This window comes from Desmodus rotundus, chromosome 1 (genome assembly GCF_022682495.2).
Source record: "Desmodus rotundus isolate HL8 chromosome 1, HLdesRot8A.1, whole genome shotgun sequence".
NCBI lineage: Eukaryota > Metazoa > Chordata > Mammalia > Chiroptera > Phyllostomidae > Desmodus > Desmodus rotundus.
The window spans coordinates 31839831-31862982 of record NC_071387.1 but is presented as its reverse complement, the minus strand read 5'-3'; the positions used below and the strand labels follow the sequence as shown (position 1 = coordinate 31862982).

The 23152-nt window shown below is 38.1% G+C and overlaps 2 protein-coding genes across 5 annotated transcripts in view; both read left to right on the top strand.

Annotated features, from left to right (window-relative positions):
- The window catches only part of UNC13B (unc-13 homolog B), a 206842-nt gene that overhangs the window by 64649 nt on the left and 119041 nt on the right, over nucleotides 1-23152 (top strand). The gene's annotated exons all lie outside the window — the stretch shown is intronic.
- Nucleotides 14116-16047, top strand: LOC112304546 (WD repeat, SAM and U-box domain-containing protein 1-like). The gene is given in 4 exon segments (XM_053922947.2): nucleotides 14116-14457; nucleotides 14459-15035; nucleotides 15038-15515; nucleotides 15556-16047. Coding segments are annotated over 4 exon segments (1395 nt in total). The 5' UTR covers nucleotides 14116-14286; the 3' UTR covers nucleotides 15725-16047.

Below are 23152 nucleotides of genomic sequence, written 5' to 3'. Positions count from 1 at the left end.
CACACCAAATAGTCATATGACTACTAAGTTCCTCGATTTTTTTGCTCTTTTCAATGTTTATGTCTACTTTGCACACCCACTGTACTATCAATGATAGTATCACTGGCTGCAATCAAGAAATGAATCAAAAATGATTCAGCACCTGGCAAGGATTTGATGAGAAAAATACTCACATATTCTGCTAGGGAGTGTAAATTGGAACAGCCTTCCTAACTTAGTAATTTCACTTCTAGGAAGTATTTAAGAAAAATAACTTGAGATACAAAGGAAGATTCACATATAGGATTTAATTATAATGGAGAAAAATTGCAAAAAGAATGGAAAAATGGGTAATTGTGGCATTTATATGGTGGAATAATATGCTCAAATAATTGTGTTTTAAATCCAGATTTCTTTTTTTTTTTAGATTTTATTTATTTATTTTCAAAGAGAGGGGAAGGGAAAGAGAAAGAGAGGGAAAGAAACATCAATGTGTGGTTGCCTCTCATGTGGCCCCCGCTGGGAACCTGGTCTGCAACCCAGGCATGTGCCCTGACTGGGAATCGAACTGGCAACCCTCTGGTTCACAGCCCACACTCAATACATTGAGCTATACCAGCCAGGGCCAGATTTCTTTTTTTAAAAGAGATTTTATTTATTTATTTTTAGAGAGAGGGGAAGGGAGGGAGAAAAAGGGAGGGACACATCAATGTGTAAGAGAAACATCTATCAGTTGCCTCTCACATGCCCCCAACTGGGGACCAGGCCTGCAACTCAGGCATGTACCCTAACTAGGACTTGAATCAGTGACCTTTTGGTTTGCAGGCTGGTGAGGAATTCACTGAACCATACCATTCAGGGCTTAAATAATTTTTTAAGATAAAGGAAATATATAAATATGTTTTAAAAAATGGGGTGGGGTGGAGGGATGGGGAGAAAATGCAGACAATTGTAACTGAATAAAAAAAAAGTGGGATCCTATGCTGATTCAGTATTATAATATCAATAATCTAACAAATAATTATAGCCCTCGCCAATGTGGCTCAGTTGGTTGGAGTGTTGTCCTGTAAACAGAAAGGTTGTGGGTTCAATTCCTGGTCAGGGCACACGCCTGGGTTGAGGGATCAGTTCCCCATTGGGGTGCATATGAGAGACAGCCATTCAATGTTTCTGTTCCCTGCTCTCTACCCTTTCCCCTCTCTCTAGAATCAATATGCATATCCTCAGGTGAGGATAAAAAATAAAAAAATTAAAAATAATTATATATGCAAAGGCATAGGAGAAAACCCAACAAAATACAGTTGTAAGTGGCCCTCAGTGGTAGGTTTATAGGTAAGTTTTGTTTCATTTTTATCTTTATATTTTTATACTTTCCCAATTTTCTAAATGTATTTTTGTATGATAATTAAAAAAATATTTCTTTAAAAATGACCCCAGATCTGCCAGTGTAGAGGCAAGTCATTGTAGATTTACTTTTTTAGTTTGAGTTTGGGACTTGATTGATAGCTGGTTGTTCATGGTGACAAAGTTTTAGTTCAACAACACGAGTAATTCCTTGATGGAGAGTTCTAAGTAGCACTTAAAATCTGTGTCCCTTTTATTGGTGATGTCTCTAAGGTCGCTTATAATCACGTCTGAAATAAAAAAGTTTTGGGGTCTGTGTTATTTCTGTTTGTAATATGGCCTCAAAGATGCCTTGAACTTTTGTTTGAGATACAGCCCACCATTGGTGCTTCAAAGGGATTTCTCAAATTGTCTGTTAAGGGTTTGTTTTATTGGTTTTGTTACAATGTTGCCTATAAATAGTGACATAAGATCATAAACCAAAATTTTCTGAGTATGAATCAGTATTTTAAAATAGTAAAATAGGACATAACACAACATATTGTTTAAAATTTTTTTAAAGAATGAATCAGTTCAGAACAGTTGGGTGTGACTCACACTCATGTATAACAGGGAGCCAAACATTCAGAAGCACTGTAAATAATATACTGCTTGGCTAGCTGTGATATTTTATTTGACCACCACTAACTTCAAAAGGATTTCTTTACCATCATGCTTAGAAGAGTCATGTTTGTATAAAATGACTTACCCTAGTCCTAGAGGAAAACATAGGCAGTAAAATGTCAGATATCTCATGCAGCAATGTCTTTAGCGATATATCTCCTAGGGCAAGAGACATAAAGAAAAGAATAAACAAATGGGACAACATCAAATTAAAAAGCTTTTGCACAGCTAAAGAAAACATCAGCAAAATGAAAAGGAAACGGTACGGGAAAACATTTGCCAATGATACCTCAGACAAGGGTTTCATCTCCAAAATATATAAAGAACTCATGGTTCAACACCAGGAAGACAAACTATCCAATTAAAAAATGGGCAAAGGACCTGAAGAGGCACTTCTCCAAGGCGGACATACAGAGGGCACATAGACATGAAAGAATGCTCAACATCACTAGCCATCAGAGAAATACAAATTAAAGCCACAGTGAGATACCACTTCACATCAGTCAGAATGGCTATCATTAACAAATCAACAAACAACAAGTGCTGGTGAGGATGTAGGGAAAAGGGAACCCTAGTGCACTGTTGGTGGGAATGCAGTCTGGTGCGGCCACTGTGGAAAACAGTGTGGAATATCCTATAAAAACTAAAGATGGAATGGCTTTTTGATCCAGTGATCCCACTGCTGGGATTATACCCTAAGAATCCTGAAACACTAATTCAAAAGAACCTATGTACCCCAGTGTTCATAGCAGCATTATTTACAATAGCCAAGTGCTGGAAACTGCCTAAATGCACACAAATAAATGAGTAGATCAAAAAACTGTGGTACATTTACACAATGGAATACTACATAGCAGAAAGAAAGAAGGAGCTCCTACCCTTCACGACAGTGTGGATGAAACTGGAGAGCATTATGCTAAGTGAAATAAGCCAGGCAGCAAAACACAACTACCATATGATCTCACCTATAAATGGAACTTAATGAACAAAACAAACAAATGAGCAAAACAGAACCAGAGACATGGAAACAAGGAACAAACCAGAGAGAAGGGAGGAGAGAGAAAATGGGGGAAAGAAGGGGAAGGCTGTTGTCAAAGAACATGTATAAAGGACACATGGTAATGGACAACAGGGTGGGGATTGACTGAGGGTGCGGGAGGGTGGGTGGGGCAGGTGAGAGCAATGGGGGAAAAATTGGGATAACTCTAATAGAACAACAATAAAAAAAAAGACCCTTCTTCTTTTCAACTCTTACTGTCATCTTTCTTGGTGCTCCATCATGTTGATATTGTTGATTCTTAGAAAGTGGGAAGTGTTACGTGCTTCCTCTACTTTTAAGCCATCAGGCCTGACATGCTGTGTTCCTAATCTGCACTATATTCAAATACTACACTCATAGCCTGATGTTATTCTTGGTCTCCATCTAAAATGGTCCCCCACCATGCTGTGACTTAAATTATTTCTAGTATTACACTTTTTGGAGGAGGCAGAGAAATGGGCTATTCTATATATGTAATCCATGTTCCCCACCTGGAAGATTAGACTCCTGTCTGCTTTACAGATGAGGGTATAATTCCTCCATTAAAATCAACTGAACACATGCAGAGCAAAGGAAATCATCAGTGAAATAGAGACAGCCCTCAGAATGGGAGAACATATTCGCCAAAACATAATATCCAAAATTTACAAAGTACTTACAAAACTCAATACCAAAAAAATCAAACAATCCAATTTAAAAAATGGGAAAATGACCTGAACAGACACTTCTCCAATGAGGATATCCATATGAAAGACATATGAAAAGATGCTCAATGTTACTAATTGTTAGAGAAATGGCAAATTAAAAACCACAATGAGATACCATCTCACACCTTTCAGAATGGCTGTCATCAATAAATCAAAAAGCAAGTGCTGGCGAGGATGTGGAGCAAGGGGAACACTTTTGCATGCTGGTGGGAATGCAGACTGGAACAGATACTGTGGAAAGAAGTACAGAGATACCTAAAAAAATTAAAAATGATTCTGCCTTTTGACCCAGAGATCCCACTTCGGGACATATATCCAAAGGAACTCAAAACACTGGTTCAAGAGAACATAAGCACTCCTATGTTCATTGCAGCGTTGTTTATAATCTCCAAGACATGGAAGCAGCCTGTGTCCATCAATAAATAGATGAGTGGATAAAACAACCATGGGACATTTACACAATGGAATTCTAGGTTGTAAAAAAAGAAATTTTTACCCTTTGTGACAGTATGGATGGACCTGGAGAACATTATGCTAAGTAAAATAAGCCAGTCAGAGAAAGACGGATACCATATGATTCACTCATACGTGGACTCTAACGAACAAATTGAAGTAACAAAGAAAATGGGGACAGACTCATAGGTGGAGAACAGATGACAGCTAGTGGCAGGGGAAGGGAGTTAGCGGGTGGAGGGATTGAGTAAAAAAGAAAAAGGACTTGTGAACATGGACAACAGTGTGGTGATTGCTGGGGAAAGGGGGTTTAAGGGGACTAAAAGGTAATGTAAAAAAATACAATCAAGATAAAAACAATCAAACGTAAAACTTTGGTGAGGTACTGCCAGTGCCAGTCTTAGTCCTATTTCTGTTCTGACCGCAGACAAGACTAACTTTAAGCTTGTGGGGTATTCTGGCTGCCTGCTGATGGAGGCCAGGACTTTTTTTCCTAGTTAGATGGTAGTGGACTTCAGTAGAACAGGAAATTTTGTCCATCTGTTTCTGGTCCAGAATGCCTTTCTTCCATTCTAGACCTACCCCCTGCCAGAAGAAGGGGACCCCACTGGCAGGTACTTAATGTGTCAAGGCATGGCCATTTAGAGTAGACTATGGGACTATCACTCCAGCATTTTATAACAGAGTACACCAACTTGAGAGGACCTGGCACCTTCTCATTATCAGACCTAACCACCATGCGTAGCTCCAGATATAATGGAAGCTTGGCTGGTGCCAGATCCTGTGGCCTATTCTCTAACAATTTGCTGTCTGTACTACATATTTTCTAGAAGACAATAGCCACCATGCTGATAGCCCCTGCCTATTGGAAGGTCCAACTTTTAGAGAACTCTGTGGTCTCACAGTCTCAACTAGTACTGGCATCCTTTTAAAAGCATAACTGGAACATAATCAACAAAAGAAAAAAAGCAAACAAAATATAACCAGAGACATTGAAATTAAGAACAATGTAACAATAGCCAGAGGGGAGTGGGGAGGAGGTAGTGGCGAAAGGGGGTTACAGGAACTACTATAAAAGACACATGGACAAAACCAAGGGGGAGGGTGGAGGTGGGGGAGGGAGGTGGGCTTGGCTGAGGTGGGGTGGAGAGATGGGGAGAAAATGCAGACAACTGTAATTGAATAACAATAAAAATTATTTAAAAGAAAAGAAATTATGGTTGTAGCACTTTTAATGACATGGAGTCAAAGATTATAATGAAATGCCAAGTGAATAAAATGTATGATTACATTTCTGTAAAAAAAAAATAAATAATAAATAAAAGCATATAGTAGGTGAATACATGTTTTCAACTGTGTCTTGAAGAGATCTGTCCCTTGTGAAGGGACAGAACTTAGCCTACCTTCTATACACTTCTGCAGCACCATGTTGCTGTTGCCTGTCAGGCCCCTTCTGGACATGGCAGACCATGAAGGCATGGCCTGCTAGGACTTCTGCTCTTCTTAAACAGTGCTCTGCACTGAAATTGGAGGGTAGTCCCAGGAAACCTGAGGTATTATTAAACTCCTATTCCCAGGCTCCTCTGGGACACTGCCACTGTGGATTTAATTACAGATTTATGCACTCCTCAAGGACATACTATAATGCTTATGCTGTTGACTTAAATTCAGGGCCTGTTGAGTGGGCTATTTAGTCCCTATACTAGCTGGCTTTTAGCTTCATCCATTGCTGTGCTATCATAAAAGAAATGTTCCCGCTCCAAAACTTTTCCCAGTCATTTTATGTCATAATATGGCTTTTGGTATCTATCACGGATTTTGAGTGTTCTGTTCAGTGCCTTCTAGGTTAAAATTTTGCTGTCTCATTTCAAGTGGCCAGTGATTAAAGTTGCAGACTGTATTGGTTTGTTTGTTAGTTACCATTTCATGGTGGTCACTTCGCGTGGCATTGTAAAGGTCAGCCCTGGGTCTGGGTCTTTTTTCCACTTCTCTTATTTGGCTACTGGCTTTTATTTCATTTTGAAATGAAATCATTTATTAAATAGATACAGTATTGAAGATTATGGTACTATAATAATGGTACTAAAATATTAAAGGGAATATAGTAGAAAGGTATCCCTGCTATTCCTGTCCCCAGGCACTTGGGTCCTCTTCCCAAATGCAATCATTGTTAACAGTCTTTTATGAATCATTTGAGAGGATTTACACTTGTCCAAGCAAGCAACAAGGTCTGTCCAGAAAAGGTCCAGCCATTGTTCATATAATGAGAACAATTTGTGCAACATCAGTGTAACCTGGTAGCCAAGGAGAGTGGACCAGAGTACACATGTGTGAACAACGATGACTTCACTGTACAAGTCAGTGAGGGTGGTAGATGCTGTTAAGTGAGCATGTGTACTGTGTGGCCACTGCACTAAAAATGACTGAGCAAGTAGACCAACGAATCTGCATCAAATTTTGCATTAAGCTTGACCATTCCTCCACAGAAACTATTCAAATGATTCAGAAGGCTTTCGGGGTCGATGCAAAGAGTGCGGCCAAATAAAAGTGTGACACAAACGTTTCAAAGATGGTTGAGAATCTGTTGAAAGTGATCCATGCTGTGGAAGGCCTGTGACAAGCAGAACACCTGAGAATGTTGAATGTGTGTGGGCTGCAATCAACTGCAATCAACAAAGATTGGTGACTGACAGTGCGAGAACTAGAAGCTGATCTGGGGGTTCCAAAAACTACTGTGTCCAAGATTTTGATGCAGGATCTTGGCATGAAACATGTTGTGTCATAATTCGTTTTGTGGCCTCTGCTACAAGAGCAGAGGGCATATCATGCTGCAGTTGGGAGAACTGTGTGAGGTCCCAAGGTGCCTACTTTCAAGGGGACTGAGGCATCATTGTTCTGTGTACAATGTTTCTTGTAGCTTCAACAAATATCTGTTTTTATAGCACATGGCTGGATACTTTCTGGACAGACCTCATACATGTATACTTGAGAGAAATCTTTTGATTATTCTTTCCATTCTTAAACTTGGTCTTACAGTATCACATACTACAACAAAATGTTCACAGCTAAATATTTGAGATTTGAATTCTTGATCAGTGTTTCTTTTGGGTTCTTACTATGTTTTAAGAATTTATTGAAGCCACAGAGAATACATTGTTTACTTTCCGAGTTGCTTTCCATGGCGAAGATTTCTTTTCCTGAAGTCCTTTCCATGAATACAATAGGAATGTTTCCTCTGTCCTCGTTCACACTCCTAGCACGACTTGCACACATTTGTTACTGGTTAAGATCTTTCTGCAGTTTATGTCAACAGAATGTGTTAGTTTCCTCACTAATTTTGAATTCTTGGTGGTGACTTTGCATGGTGTTGGGAAGAACTGTTTTTTCCCCCAACATACTAAATCAGGTCCCCCTTTACTTAAAAAAGATACATAACATGTTCACTTTAAAAGTCTTCAAATGATTCAGAAATGTATGATTGAGAAAGTGAAAGTTCTCTGTAATAACCCCTCTCCAGTCTACTCCGAGATAACTGCTTTTACAGTTTGGTGTTTACTTTTCCAACATCTTAATTTTTCTTTTTAAAAAAATAAGGTAAAATTTTAATTATGCAGTATTAGGATATGTGAAAGGATACATTTAACATGTAAGTTTTGGGGAGTAATATAATAGAGCTCACACCCATGAGCCCATCATCCATTACTTTCTAGTAAAATTTAGTAACATACTCTAAAATTTTTCTTAGGCTTTCCATTGCTTCCTGAGTGACAGGATATTTATTTTCTCCACAAAGCTGTTAAGTTGCAGGGGTAGTGTTCTGTTTTTTCTGGAATCTGCACAGCTATTAGTCCCATTCTTTGATGTGTTAGATACCAGGGAATGAATCCTGGTTGTTTGCCCCAAGAGACCTCATCCCACCTGGGTTTAGGAAAAGACAATTTGGCCTTTCTGAAAAATAAAATAAAATAAAAGGAAAACAATTATTAATTTTCTTTCTTTTTAAAAAAATTTTTATTGTTATTCAATTACAGTTGTCTGCATTTAAGGAAAACAATTATTAATGAAAGAGCATAACTTGCATTTTTTGCTGGAAGTTGGCATCTTTTTTCTTTGTGTTCAAAATTTCCTTTCTCCAAAGCTTGTATTGAATTGGCTAAAAAACTCATTATGTTTTTTCTATAAGATGGCTCTAGTAGCACTTAGTTGTCTTTAACTTAATTTATAACAATTTTGCTAGATTGTATTGTGACAGCTTTCATATCAATATGAATTAAAACATCAATTTTTTGTGCAGCCATTTTAATATTGAAGATGGAAGAAGATACACAATATTTTAGGCATATTATGTTTTATTGTTTCAAGAAAGGTAAAAACACACCTGAAATGCAAAAAAAGATTTGCGTAGTATATAGAGAAGGTGATGTGAGTGATGGAATGTGTCAAGAGTGGTTTGCGAATTTTCTTGGTACTACTGACATGTTGGCCAAATAATTCTTTGCTGTGGGGCTGTCTCATGCCTTGGAAGATGTTTAGCAGCACCCCTGGCCTCTACCTAGTAGAAGCCAATAGTGGGAGATAGCTGACATACTAAAATATCCAAATCAATACAGTTATTGGTAAAAATGAAAAATATGTCTTTTATTTTATGGAAAAAACTAAAAGGACTTTTTGACCAGCCCAATAGATTCCTACGGTGCTTCTGTAATTAAAATTGCTCGACTCATATTCAGGTAACTGAGATGTGAGGTTGGCAATAACTAAAACTTTGTCAGCTATATCGTAGGGTAATTTATAAGTGCTCGAGTGCTCATGTTACTCCTTAGTGGAAATGAAGATTTTTTAGCAGATGAGAGACAGAAAAGAGAATTGTCATAGTTCTCTCAATTTCTCTTGTGAAGCTTTGAGACTCCATACAATCATTAAGGAAAAGAAATCCAAAGCTCTTAAGTATAAACTTATTTATTACATCTTTTTGTTTCCTCCTCCCCAAAGGCTTATATATTTTCTTGGAGTATTCTTTTTCTTAATGAGTAGATACATAGACCGGGGGCTATGTTTGTGGGGTCCAAAGAAGAATTAATGGGAGGATGCACAAAGAATCAGGAGATCTGACTCAGGTCAGAAGAGGATAGACATACAAATGCAGCAACTTGAATATGTTTGTTTATGTAATGGTCCTGAGCAGGTGCATAGTAATACCCTGGAAATAGAGAGGAAGGTGCTGAGGTGACAGAGGAATAAGCAAATGGTTAAGAATGGCTTTAAGTTTGTTCAAGAGAGAGTTCTAGAGAGATGAATTTAGAGATGACTTTTAAGGAACTAATCAAAATGTATTCCTTGAAAGGTAAGATTTTCATAGTAGAATAAATGAAAAGTATGGAGAGAGGATTATAAAGATGCCAAGCATATTGGCTTGGAAGGAGTAGAATGACGTCAGAGCTGTCCTTGCTAATGTGCCGAAGGAAATGAGTCCCCGTGCTGTACAGTTTTCTTCAGAGAGTGAAGATACACAGGGCAGGTTCATTCCTTTGGGAAACTTTTCTTACTTTTTACTTCAGATACCTAGTGTCCTTCTTGTCACCTATCACTCTCCTTTTTAATGTTATAGGATTGAAAGTTTTGTGCCACTTCAAATTTTGGTAGCTATTACTGATGGCCTACTTCTGTGAGCACTGGAAGCTTAAGAGCCGGATTTATGTCACTGATTACTTTCACTTATTTAACTAGAACCACATGCACTGCAGGAAAATAGGGTTTCATGACCAGCTGGCCTCAATCCTGCAGATTCTCCCACCTCATCAGTTTCCTCTATTTTCCCTTCTCATTTCTAAAATCCCTGAAGGCAGAGGTCCAGAGTTCATATTCTTTCTTTCTCTCACCATTCACCACTTTTATCTGAGTCTCCCATTCTGGTTTTTGCATTAAAGCATCCTAATCATTCTGACATTTCCTAGTTAGCTGATTCTTGGGTACCTCAAACCTAGCACTCCCCCCACCCCCCATACACTTTAAGGAACCACATGTATAAGGTTCTTTTTTTTTCTTTTAGCAAGGCTTAAACTATTTATTATCTAGCTTTTAACAAAAAGATTGTTAACCCTGGACTAAAGCTAAATTTAGGATTGGCCTTGGAATGTTGTTTTCTTTCTTTTTTTAAAAAAGATTTTATTTATTTATTTTTTAGAGAGGGGAAGGGAGGGAGAAAGAGAGGGAGAGAAATATCCATGTGTGGTTGCCTTTCCTGCGCTCCCTGCTGGGGACCTGGTCTGCAACCCAAGCATGTGTCCTGACTGGGAATCGAACCTGAGATCCTTTGGTTTGCAGTCTGGCCAGGGCTGCTTTCTTTTTTTTTTAAAAAAAATTAATCTCTATTATATATTATTTCCATTACCATTTTGTCCCTTTATACCTCCCTCCCCCCAGCAATCACTGTACTGTTGTCCATGTCCATGAGTCCTTTTTCCTTTTTGCTCAATCCCTCTACCCCCTAACCTCACCACCCACTATATGTTATCTGTACTCCGTCTATGAGTCTGTCTCTGTTTTGCTTGTTAGTTCATTGGATTCCACACACGAGTGAAATCACATGGTATTTGTCTTTCTCTGACCAGCTTACTTCACTTAGCATAATGTTCTCCAGGTCCATCCATACTGTTGTGAAGGGTAAAATTTTCTTTTTTTATGGCCAAGTAGGTTCATTTTTATATCAAAAGATACAGGGGATACCTGGCTAGGTGGCTCAGTTGATTGTAGCATTGTCTCGTGCACCAGTGGGGTACATGTTTGATTCCCAGGCAGGGCACATACCTAGGGTGCAGGTTTAATCCCCAGTTGGAGCATGTGTGGCAGGTAGCTGATCAATGTTTCTCTGTCACATTGATGTTTCCGTCTCTCCCCACCCTTCATCTCTCTCTAAAATCAATAAATCATATCCTCAGGTGAGGATTTAAAAAAAAAGATACACTGAATGCTATGTGTGGGGAGGCTCCACTTGCAGAGCTCCCCAGGCCACCACAGATGAGAATAATTCTACCAAGACATGATCTGCTTGGGGAGGAAAGGTGGCCAATCTCTCAGAGGAGAAGGGCCTTGAGCCTGTTTCTCAATGGGCTTTTATTAGGTTTAGTTTGTATAGGAATACAGGGCGTAAAGCTCATCAATCATTGTCTGGCAGTAATGATCAAGGAAAAGATATTCAAAGAACTATAAGGGCTTATTCTGAGTCAGGGTCAGATCGAGTGACATCAAAGGGCCATAAAACTTTGGGAAACAAACTCTGTGCTTGGACCCTTATCATTTAAATTGAGGGTATTCTTAGCAAAGCAGGTTTCACAGGATTTTGTGCATTCTTTCCTAGGCCTGATGGCCACTCCCCACACCCCTGCTGGGAAACGCCCTTTCCAGCACAGGGCTGTACCACCCTCCAGCATTGTTTCAGGCCTGACTCAGCTGGGAGATGCAGGCAGCCAAGAGATTAGGAGACTTATTACAGATAGAATGAGGACTCATGCTGTGACAAAGCCTGGGGGGTGAAGGTCCATTAACCCTTTAATATAGTCCCCTAAGTCCTTCCCTGATGGCCCTTTTGTGACTGTACCTGTCTTAGGTTGTCCCTCCCTTGAGGGATCTTACCTGTCATTGGCTAACCAGTCATCTGCCCAGGGCCAAGCAGGGTGAAGTAAAGGGGGCAGAGGCTGTACCCTTGCCGGAAGGATAAGCTTTGTCTCTTTAGTGGCTTATGGTCCCACGGTCTTTTTACTCAGCCTTAGCCATGGGGGGTTACAGCTTCTGAAACCAGGCAGGGCGGTTCCCAACAGCTATGAAAAACAATTTTTTCAGTTTCCACCCAGAGGGAACTAGTATTGCTGTTTATTGTGGATTTCTCTAGAAAGAGTTTATGCATTCACAAACATAAACTCATATATATACTTACCTTCCTTACAAATGGTAGTATGCTTTGCACAGTGTTACATGCCTTGCTTTTTTCCCACTTAACAATATATATGATATCCACTACATGTAGGGAACTAGTTTCCATTAATGGACATTTTGAAATTGAGATGAAATTTATTCATATAAAATCAACCATTTAAAAAATTATAATTCAGTGACAGTACATTTACAATACTGTGGAACCATTACCTCTGTATAATTTCAAAACATTTTCATCACCCCTAAAGGAGACCCCATAACTATTAAGCATTCATTCCCCATCCTTTCCTTCCCTCAACTCTTGGCAGTCACTAATATACTTTCTGTCTCTATGGTTTTATCTTTTCTGGATATTTGATATAAATGGAATCATATAATATGTGACCTTTTGTGACTTGCTTCTTCAATTAGCATAATGTTTTTGAGGTTCATCCAAGTTGTAGAATGTATTATTCCTTTATATGGCTGAATATTCCATTGTATAGATATACCACATTTTGTTTTTTCATTTAGAGTTGATGGACATTTGGGGTTTTTCCAACTTTTGGTTATTGTGAGTAGTATGTATAAGCATTTGTTTGAATACCTGTTTTTGATTCTTTGGGGTATATACCTAGGATTGGAATTGCTATCAATGGATGTTTAAGTTGCTTTCAGTATTTGCTGTTATAGTGCTGAAGTTGATATCACTTTAACATATATAATTTTATACATATATACATATTGGATGAATAGCTAGTAGTAGGATTACTGGGTCAAAGCATTGTGCATTTAACAATGCATTTAACATTTTGGAAGGTATGACAAAATTGTCCTCTATAGAGGCTGCACTATTTTCACCCCACTAGCAAAGTGTGAAATTTCTCCCCCCTTGGATTTTGGTATAGCCAGCTTTCCTAGAAATCATATCACAGAGAGCACAGAGAAAACAGCCATAGGTGATGAGAGTTCCTGTGCCATGATTCACTCTGAAACTCCTTTCTGGAGATTCTACCATCCTGGTCCTCTTATTTCCTGACTTCCTATTTTGGCTCTTGGTAACTGGGCCCTTCTCTTTGTTTGGTATCCTATTCAGACTTTTTTTCTCTGGTTTATCATTTCATCTTTCTGCTTATGTTTTAATTGTGAGCAATTCCTTTTAGCTCATTTTTGGTAATAATGTAATACCTTGGAAACAGAGAAGGAATTGTTGAGGTGTTAGAGGAAGAAGCAAATGGTTAAGAATGTAGTTTGTTTAGGAAGGCTTTCCAGAAGACATGAGTTCAGAGATGACTTTTGAAGATGCTAATTTGGAATGTACTTATAGAAAATAAATATATTCATAGTAGAATAAATGAAAGTATAAAGGGAGGATTCAAAAGATAACCCACCCCACTCCCTCACTCCCAGCTAAGGAACCTCATACTGGCCAGAACATTTTCCTTTCCTGGTAGTGGTAGTAAAGGACTACTCAATCCACAGCTTTTGTTTCTGCTACTCCAGCATTAAGACTCTCAGATACAGGAAAATTCTGAGTGTACGGGGAGTCTTATTTTAGTAGTAGGGCAGTCAATGCATCTAGGACATCTGTCAGTAAGAGTGGGTGATGAGATTTACACTGTACATGTGCTATCAGTGGAAGCACTTGATATTGATGCTGATTCTAGGTGCTGGCAAACTAACAAAAATAGTGAGAAACTAACAATATGGTTTGGCTGATAAAAATAAAAATGTTTAATTGTAGTCTTCTGACTCACTTATTTATTTCTATCCTGCCTTCTTCCAGAAAGAATTTGAGGTAGCTAATTGCAGTCATTACATCAACTTATTGTCATTTCTTTTTCAATTACTATGCCACACAATTATGCATGTTAAAAATGTCAGATTAATGTGTCAGGATTTCATTTGATTAAAACACTTAAGTGCGTATCCTGAGCACAGTGTACACACACACACACACATCACTGATATCTATATCTGTGTGTGTATATATATATCTATAAGTATAGATATATAGATATATCTATGTTATTTCCATAAAAGCATGGCTTCCTATGATCCATTTCATTGGTACAAAGTGGTAAGAAATGAATTGAGGGTCCTGAGCCCCGCGCCTCTAGGGCAGCAGCACCTGAGGGCGGATCCCTCACGGCATTAGTCTTCCAGGATATTTTACTTCAAGGGAAGAACATGGTGAAACTGATTCACACATTAGCTGATCATGGTGATGATGTCAACTGCTGTGCCTTCTCCTCTTCCCTTTTGGCCACTTGCTCCTTGGACAAAACAGTTCACCTGTACTCCCTAAGTGGCTTTACTGAATTGCCGCACTCTCCATTGAAGTTTCACTCCTATGCTGTTTCACTGCTGCTGTTTCTCCCCTTCAGGACATATTTTGGCTTCATGTTCAAGAGATGGTACCACTGTCCTGTGGAACACTCAAAACGGACAGACGTTGCCAGTGCTGGAGCAGCCCTGGGGGAGCCCTGTGAGGGTTTGCCGGTTTTCCCCAGACTCCACTTGTTTGGTGTCAGGGACAGCTGACGGAACTGTTGTTTTGTGGAATGCGCAGTCATACAAGTTACATAGGTGTGGTACTGTAAAGGACGGCTCCTTGGTGGCCTGTGCATTTTCTCCCAGTGGCTCCACATGTGGAGATTGAACAGTGTGGGATGATAAAATGAAGTGTCTGCATAGTGAAAAAGCACATGATCTTGGAATTACCTGTTGTGATTTTTCTTCACAGCCAGTTTCTGATGGAGAACAGAGTCTTCAGTTTTTTCGCTTGGCAACATGCGGGCAGGATTGCCAGATCAGAATTTGGGGTGCTCCTCTGAGCCACATCTCAGGTTTTGAATTAAAATATAAAAGTACACTGAGTGGGCACTGTGCTCCTGTTCTGGCCTGTGCTTTTTCTCATAATGGGCGGCTGCTAGTCTCAGGAATACTGAGAATATACTTCACACATTGACTCAGCATACCAGGTATATCACAACGTGTGCCTTTGCACCCACTGTTCTTCTACTTGCTACTGGTTCGATGGACAAAACTGTGAACATCTGGCACTTTGACCTGGAAACACTCTCCCAAGCAAGGAGCACGGAAGATCACCTGAAGCCATTTACGGAAGATTGGTCCGAAGATGACGTCCCAGCGTGGCTTTGTGCACAAGAGTTAAAAGACCTCGCTGGCATTTTCAAACTGAATAACATTGATGGGAAAGAACTATTAAATCTTACAAAAGAAAGTCTGGCTGATGATTTGAAAATTGAATCTTTAGGGCTGCGCAGTAAAGTTCTGAGGAAAATTGAAGAGCTCAGGACAAAGGTGAAAACTCTTTCTTCCGAAATTCCTGATGAATTTGTATGTCCAATCACTAGGGAGCTCATGCAGGATCCTGTCATCGCATCAGGCTACATGTTGTCTGAATCTTCTACTTGGTGTGTGGAAGAGTTGCAGAACTTTGCACGATGGCTATTCATATGAAAATGAAGCAATGGAAAATTGGATAAGCAAAAAGAAACGCTCAAGTCCCATGATGAACCTTGTTCTTTCTTCAGCGGTACTTATACCAAACAGGACTCTGAAAATGGCCATTGGTCGATGGCTAGAGATGCATAAAAAATAAAACTGTTTATATTATGTACATTGTATCAGTAATATCATTTGAATGATTTAAAGAGTAAATACTAATAAGATATGAAAAGCAAAACAGAAGGACAAAGGTAATCTTCAATTTAGTTACCTATAAAAACTATTTAGTATCTATTTTCATTCTTTAAAACATATGGGACTAAATAACACAACTAACCTCTTTTCTATTTTTAGTATAAAAGCCTTTTTGTACTAATGAAAAAAATCTTAACTTTTAGAGAAACAATGTTTTACTTTGATTTTAAATTGCAATGCCCACTTTTATTCTTCTTAGATATAGGTCATATCACATTACAAGCAAACATCAGACTAATCTATAACAGATATTGAAATCCTAGTTAATAGCCATTCATTTGATAATTCTTTGGAATCCATCTAAAGAAAATTTGTAGCAAAATAATTGTAAATTTGTTTATGAATAGAGAAAATAACTTGCATGTTTAATTTTGTTGGATTCTGAATTTTCAAGGTGGTAATGATTATTTTTCTCCATTGTCCAAAACCACTGTACAAGATGGAATAAATTATCATGAATATATTGAATTAAATTTGCTAAAATCTAAAAAAAAAGAAATGAATTGATAAAACATAATCGATAGAATTATAGAGAGATTTGATAGAATTGTTCATTACACAAACAATTATTGAATGCCTCTTCCTAATACTAAGAACCCTGCTAGGCACTAGGAGTATAAAGATGAAAGCCCTTGACCTTAGTGAGCTTAAGTCCAGAGAGGAAGGAACATGAAACTAGTGCCATTTGATAAGTGAGTGAATGGTGGAGGAGTATAGAAGAAGAAAACTTAATCCAACTTTGGGATGGTTAGAAAAGGCATCCCAGAGAAAGTGACACCTGAATTGAAAAAAAAAAAATTAAATTGACTAAAGTCTAAAGGGTTAAAGTCTAATAGGTTTACATTGTGGTACATTCCTTTGTTGTACATTCTATCGGTTTTGACATCTATAATGACGCCTATTCACCCTGATAGTAGATACAGAATAGTTTTGCTGCTCTAAAATTCCCTGTGTTCTACCTATTCATTTCCTCCTACCCACAAACCTGTGCCATAAATTGAGTTTTGAAGCATGAGTAGCAGTCAGGTAACAAAGGAGAAAAGAGTTTATGGTACTCGGACACAAAGATGAAAAATTGTGACTTAAGCATGTTGAAAATTGTAGATGGCTTAAGGAAATGAAGTAAGAGTGGGGAAGGGTTAGAGAGGAGGCCAGAGAGACACATAGCAAGCTATTTGTGTTTTATCTTGAAGACAGTGTGGAGCCTTTGAAGACAGTGTGCAGGTGAGTGAACAGTCAGATTATGGTAGTTGTAGTGATGTGAGCAGTTTGATGCATTTTAAAAATCTACTGCAGGATATAACACAGATATATAGACAACCTCATCAAACAATTAATGAATTGTTTAATGAATTAGTGAGATAGGCATCCCAGAAAGCCCTCCGCATGCCTCTTCCCAATCACAATCTTCTCCTCCCTAAAAGTAATTACTATCCTGACTTTTATAGTAATGCACTTGCTTTTTCTTCCTTGCTTTTAGTGTGCATCTCTAAACATTAGAGTTTATTTTCACCTGTTTTCTCTTTTTGATATATCTTATATATTTTTTATTCTATTGGTTCCTCCTCTATGTCTTTTTTTCCTTGCAGTTTTTTGTTGATGTAATCAAGCCATTTGACTACTTGATTTTGTTTGTCTTATAGAGTTTCCCATATTCTGAATTGCTCAATACATTTCCCTGGTATAGTTTAGTTTAACACACTTTTCCATCCTCTGTATTTCCTATAAACTGGTGGTTGGCCTGTAAGATTGATCAGATTCAAATTTGATATTGGAATGTATTATAATTTTTTTATACTTTATTTAACTTTTAGAGTGCAGGGAAGGGAGGGAGAGAAACATCAATGTGTGAAAGATACATCGATTGGTTGCCTCTGGCACACCCCCAACTAGGGACCTGGCCAACAACCCAGGCATGTGCCCTGACTGGGAATCGAACCAGTGACCTTTCGGTTTGCTCAATCCACTGAGCTACACCAGCCAGGATGGAATGTACTATAATTTAAAACACTTACATTGGTGGATATTTGGTTTGTTCCCAAATTTTAGCTACTAAACCATACTATAGTGAGAAAATTTGTATAATACATTTTTGTAAATATACAAATAGATCTCCTTTCCCCCATTATATATTCTTTTATATACCTTTATGTACCTTCCTTCATAACATAATATATGTAGTTATTTGATTAATATTTGTTTTCTTTTGTAGGTCATATATTTCTTGAGTAGGAAAAGGCTTATCTATGTATCCCTAGTAACTTTGCTCAATGAATATTAGTTGAGTTAATGCATTTCTATTAAGTGGCATTGCCGGGGTAAGGAATATACACATTTTAAATTTTGTTAGATACTGTCAAATTATACTCTAGAAAGGTTGTATCTATTTATATATTCCTACTACTGATGCTTGTTTTCTCACATCCAGACATACTACCCTTCTTTCCCTCACCACTTCCCCCCTCCAGCCCTTGATTTCTTTAATCTACAAACTTTTTGACACACTCCAGGTTCTGTTCTAGGTGCTTGGGATGTATCAAGAAGCAAAACAGACAAAGATCTTAAGTGAGAGGAGATCTACAATAAGCATAATTAATAAGGGAAGTAGGTAGGATGTTAGAGAATGGATGTTAGAGAGTGGTAGGATGTTTCACCAATAAAAGAGTAGATGGTGAAAGGCAATTGGAAATGCTAGAATTAAAATTGAGTTATAAAGTTAAATAAGGTGTCTAGTGAATAAGCCACAGTGAGAAGATGACTTCTGAGTAAAGACTTGAAGGAGGTGAGGAGATTAGCAGTGTGGCTTTTTGGGGTTCAAAGTGTGATGAGCAGAGGAAACAGCTATTTCAAAGGGTAGTTGAGTGTCTGAAAAGGGAGAGCAAGAAGTCTCTTGGGGTGCTGGTAATTCTCTGTTACTTGAATTTGTGTGCTGGTTACATGTGTGGGTTTACTGTATTCATTGAGCTGTACACTTATGATTTGTGCACTTTTCTGCACCTTATACTTCAGTATAGCTTTTATGTTAAAAATAAGGAGTGGATGTTGACCTTTTCAAAGTCTTAATAGTATTCAATCAATTGTTTATAGATACTTTCCTTTAACTTATTAATGTGATGAATGCATTAATCCATTTCTATTAATAAATCATCTTTGCCTTTCTGTAATATCCCCTACTTGATTATAGTAAATTACTTTTTTAAAAAAATTTATTTATTTATTTTTAGAGATACGGAAAGGGAGGGAGAAAGATAGGGACAGAAACATCAATTGTTTGCCTCTCGCACAACCCCAACTGGGGACCTGGCCTGAGACTCTAGCATGTGCTCCGACCAGGAACTGAACCGGCGATTTGTGTGACGATGCCCAACCCACTAAGCCACACCAGTCAGGGTGGTGAATTATTCTTATGAAACAATGCTAGGTTTGATTTGCTGGTACGTATTTTATTTTGGATTTTTATACCTATATTCTCACAGGTAAGGCTGGTCAATGTCCTCTTTTCTTTTTGCCATTCTCCTATGTTAGATTTGAAGTGCTTTTCCTCACTATAGGTTCTTTACTATTTTCCATGGAAAGGAAGTTCTATGGTACTTACCTACTGTCTTGAAAGGGGGAAGGGACTAATTCCTAATGTTTAACTTTGTTGTCCTTTGTGAACTACCCGGTAATTACTACAATTTAGTAATAGGTGAGTCCTGTCATTGCCTAGACAGGTAGCTGTTCACTTGAAGTCTGGGGCTCAAATATCCTGCCATTTTATTGTCGGGGAAAAGTTGACCAGCAGGGGACTATTAATTGGTGATGTAACAGTTGCCTAGGGGTGTTTTGTTTGATAATTATAGACCTTATTTTTTAACGTGACTATTTCTGATTTCTTACGTTTTCCAGTAAAACAAGAAGTAATGTGCAGAGGTAGCCTGTAGGTCTGTTGCTATAACCTAGTAAATAGGGATAAGTACAGAGGCTTTGCCTTTTAAGAAAGAAGATTCATTTTTAATTGGGTCCTGGACTGCTAGAATTTTTTCACTTGTCCATATGATCACATTGAACTGCTTTGAGCTCCGTAGGAGAGTGTGTCTGGCTACCTCCATCTCTGTCAGCGCAGGAGCCACTGTGCTTCTGTCTGGAAGATTGGCTTTTTTCATATAGGCAAATCTATAGCTGTGTTTTTCTAAGTGTAATTTAGGATTCATTGGCATGAGAGTCCAGAGTTGCTTATCAAAAAGGCAGATTCCAACAACAACAGCAGATTCCTAAGCTACCCCAGACTTTTTGAATTAGAATCTCTGGGGGTAGGGTCTAAGAATCTGCATTTTAAACAAGAGTCCCAAGTAATTTTTAATAAATTTAAAGACACTGTTTTCTAAGATAAAGAAGGACATGTTCAATGCATTCGTTATCCTCATTCAGTATAGAATTTCTGTGCTGAGCATTAAGAGAAGTAAGGAAGTGAAGATTTGGATCTTACACTCAAGGAACTTAAAACCTAGGCTACGATTGGAATGGATTGAACAAAGGCAAACAATAAAATAATAACTTCTAAGGCAGGGTTTTTGTGTGTGTGTGTGTTTTTTTACAAATCAACTTTATCGAGATATAATATACATACAAAAGACTCACCCTTTTAAAGTGTACAGTTTGATTAGTTTTGACAAATGTGTGTACCAGGGAAACTACCACCATAATCAAGATAGAGAGCATTCCTGTTACCTCTAAATGTTTTTGGATGCCCTTTGCAGTTAATCCTTCTCCTCGCCCCTGGCTCGTGGCATCCACTGATTGGCTTTCTCTCACTATAGATTAAATTTGGTTTCCTACAGTTTTATAAAAATAGAACCATACAGTATGCCCTCTTTTGTGTCTAGCTTCCTTTACTCAGCCTAAGGATCTTCAGAATAATCTATTTTGTTGAGTGTATCAGTAATTCATTTCTTTTTATTACTGAGTTACATTCTATTATGTGGCTATACCACATTTTGTTTATTTATTCACCTGTTGATAGGCATTTGGGTTGTTTCTGGTTATTATGAAAAATATGAACATTTGCATAATTATATTTTTTATTTCCCTTGGTTAAATATCTAGGAGTGGAAGGAGTGAATCATATGAGTAGGTGTATGTTTAACTTTTTAAGAAATAGGCAGATGACATTTATTTTGATTGTTAACAGAGATGCTGTACTAGAGTTGTTGAGCATTGTTAGGGAGAATTAAGTGGAACTTAAGAATGGGTACCAACTATATAAGGGAGGGCAGGGAACATTATTGAGTAATTACTATTTGCCTGGCACATGGCAGTTAAATGCACCATACATGATTTTCTTTTTCTTTTTTTAATTTTTTATTGTTATTCAATTACAGTTGTGTGCCTTTTCTCCCCATCCCTCCACCTCACCTCAGCCGAACCCCCCTCCCTCCCCCACCTCCACCCTCCCTCTTGATTTGGTCCATGTGTCCTTTAAAGTAGTTCCTGTAATCCCCTCTCCTCACTGTCCCCTCCCCACTCCCCCCTGCCCATTGTTAGATTGTTCTTAACTTCAGTGTCTCTGGTTATATTTTGCATATTTATGAAAATCCGAGAGGTAAGTGGTGTTACTCTTTACTTTCTATAAATGACGAACAGAAGTAAAGTTAACCAACCTAATGTCACACAGCTAGTAAGTGATGGCTTTGAACCTAAGCTTATCTGGTTCCAAAGCTCAAACCATTTGCAATACAGCAACAGGTAGGAGTGTACGACATTCCAGCTTCAGGTTTGGGGTATAGGTAGGGGAAATGGAGCTCATTCCTCTCTCCATCTCCTGAGTGTGGCAAGCACAGGAACTGCAACAATACTTGTTTGCCGATAACAAAGGTTTTGTTTTGGGGGACTGGTTAACAATGAGGTTTGTTATTTATTTGGTGTCATATTATAGAGGATTTTGAAAACCAGAGGGATAAATACACTCTTTAGACTGTGGAGATTGAGGGGGTCAGGGTAGGGGTGAACAACGGGGAAAAGTCAGGACAACTGAAACTGAACAACGATTAAAAAGAAAATCAGGTAGGAAAAAAGAGTTAGCTGCTGTAAATTATTGAAAGGGTAATGATGTAATTACAAGGTGGATTTAGGAAAATTAGTATAGTTGCCAATCTGCTGAGTAGATTGAATGGGACAGAGATTAGAAGGTTGTAAGTCCAGCCAAAAGTCTGTAATAATTCAAGCATAAGGTAATAAATTCCTTGATAAAGACAGTGAAACCTATAAAGAAGGGACAATAAGAGGGAGACTTCAGTGGAATTAACTACTAAGCTTTTTGACAGACTGGACATGGGAGATAAAGTAGAGAGGAATTTTGGGAATGGTCCTGTGTTTTCTGGTTTTGAAGTTTCTGGAGTTCAGTGGTTTTGGACTTGAGGTGTACTTGGTATGCTAACATATCTGATGAAAGTGTGTACCATTGTAAATACAATGTCATTGCCAATGGAGACCCTAGTTTTCTATACTGCCTGACTCTTAGTATCAGGTGCCACTGAGTTAGAAGGTAACTGGTTAGTGATTTGTTAAATGGGTGAACTGGCTTTGAGGCTTTGAGGTTTGGGGTTTTGGGGAGGTGGGGAACATTAGCATGCTCATTAAAATAGTGTGACACTCATTTGACATGCGTGAATGCCCAATTTGAAAATGTTGCTGGTTTTCTAATAAACTCTTAGTGTACTCATTTTTTTTCTGTCACTCATTTGGCCATTGTCTTTTCCCTGCTTACTTCCTCTTTGTCATCCTGTGGTAGGCAGTACAAACCACCTTGCTCGTATTCAACCTTTTCCTGTATGAATTGTGGAATCTCTTGATATCTCATTATTCCATTGCATGTGCTTCCATTTGCTTCTGAACAGTGTGTACTCTAGCTTTAACTCATTAAAATTTCTGTCATTAAAGTTATTAGTAGCCTCTTTTTTTCTAAATTCAGCAGGCTTTTTCAGTGTTGTTTTGACTACTCTGTAGAACTTTAACACATGTTGACAGCTCCCTCGTTGAAACCTTGTTTTTCCCGACTTCAGGAACCACACCGCCTTCTTTTCTTCCTCTCTGGCTTCTTCACAGGCACCTTTATGGACTCTTTCTTTCTTTTTTTTTTCTTATTTTAAAGTCAGATTTATTAAGGTATAATATACAGATAGTAAAATTCTCTGTTTTAGTGTACAGTCCTATGAGTTTTTAAAAAGATTTTATTTTCAGGGGGAATGGTGAGGGGAAAGTGGAGACAACAATGCTTGAATGGCAATAAAAATTTTTTTGTTTTGTGGGAAAAAATTTAAAAAAGATTTTATTTTTAGAGAGAGGGGGA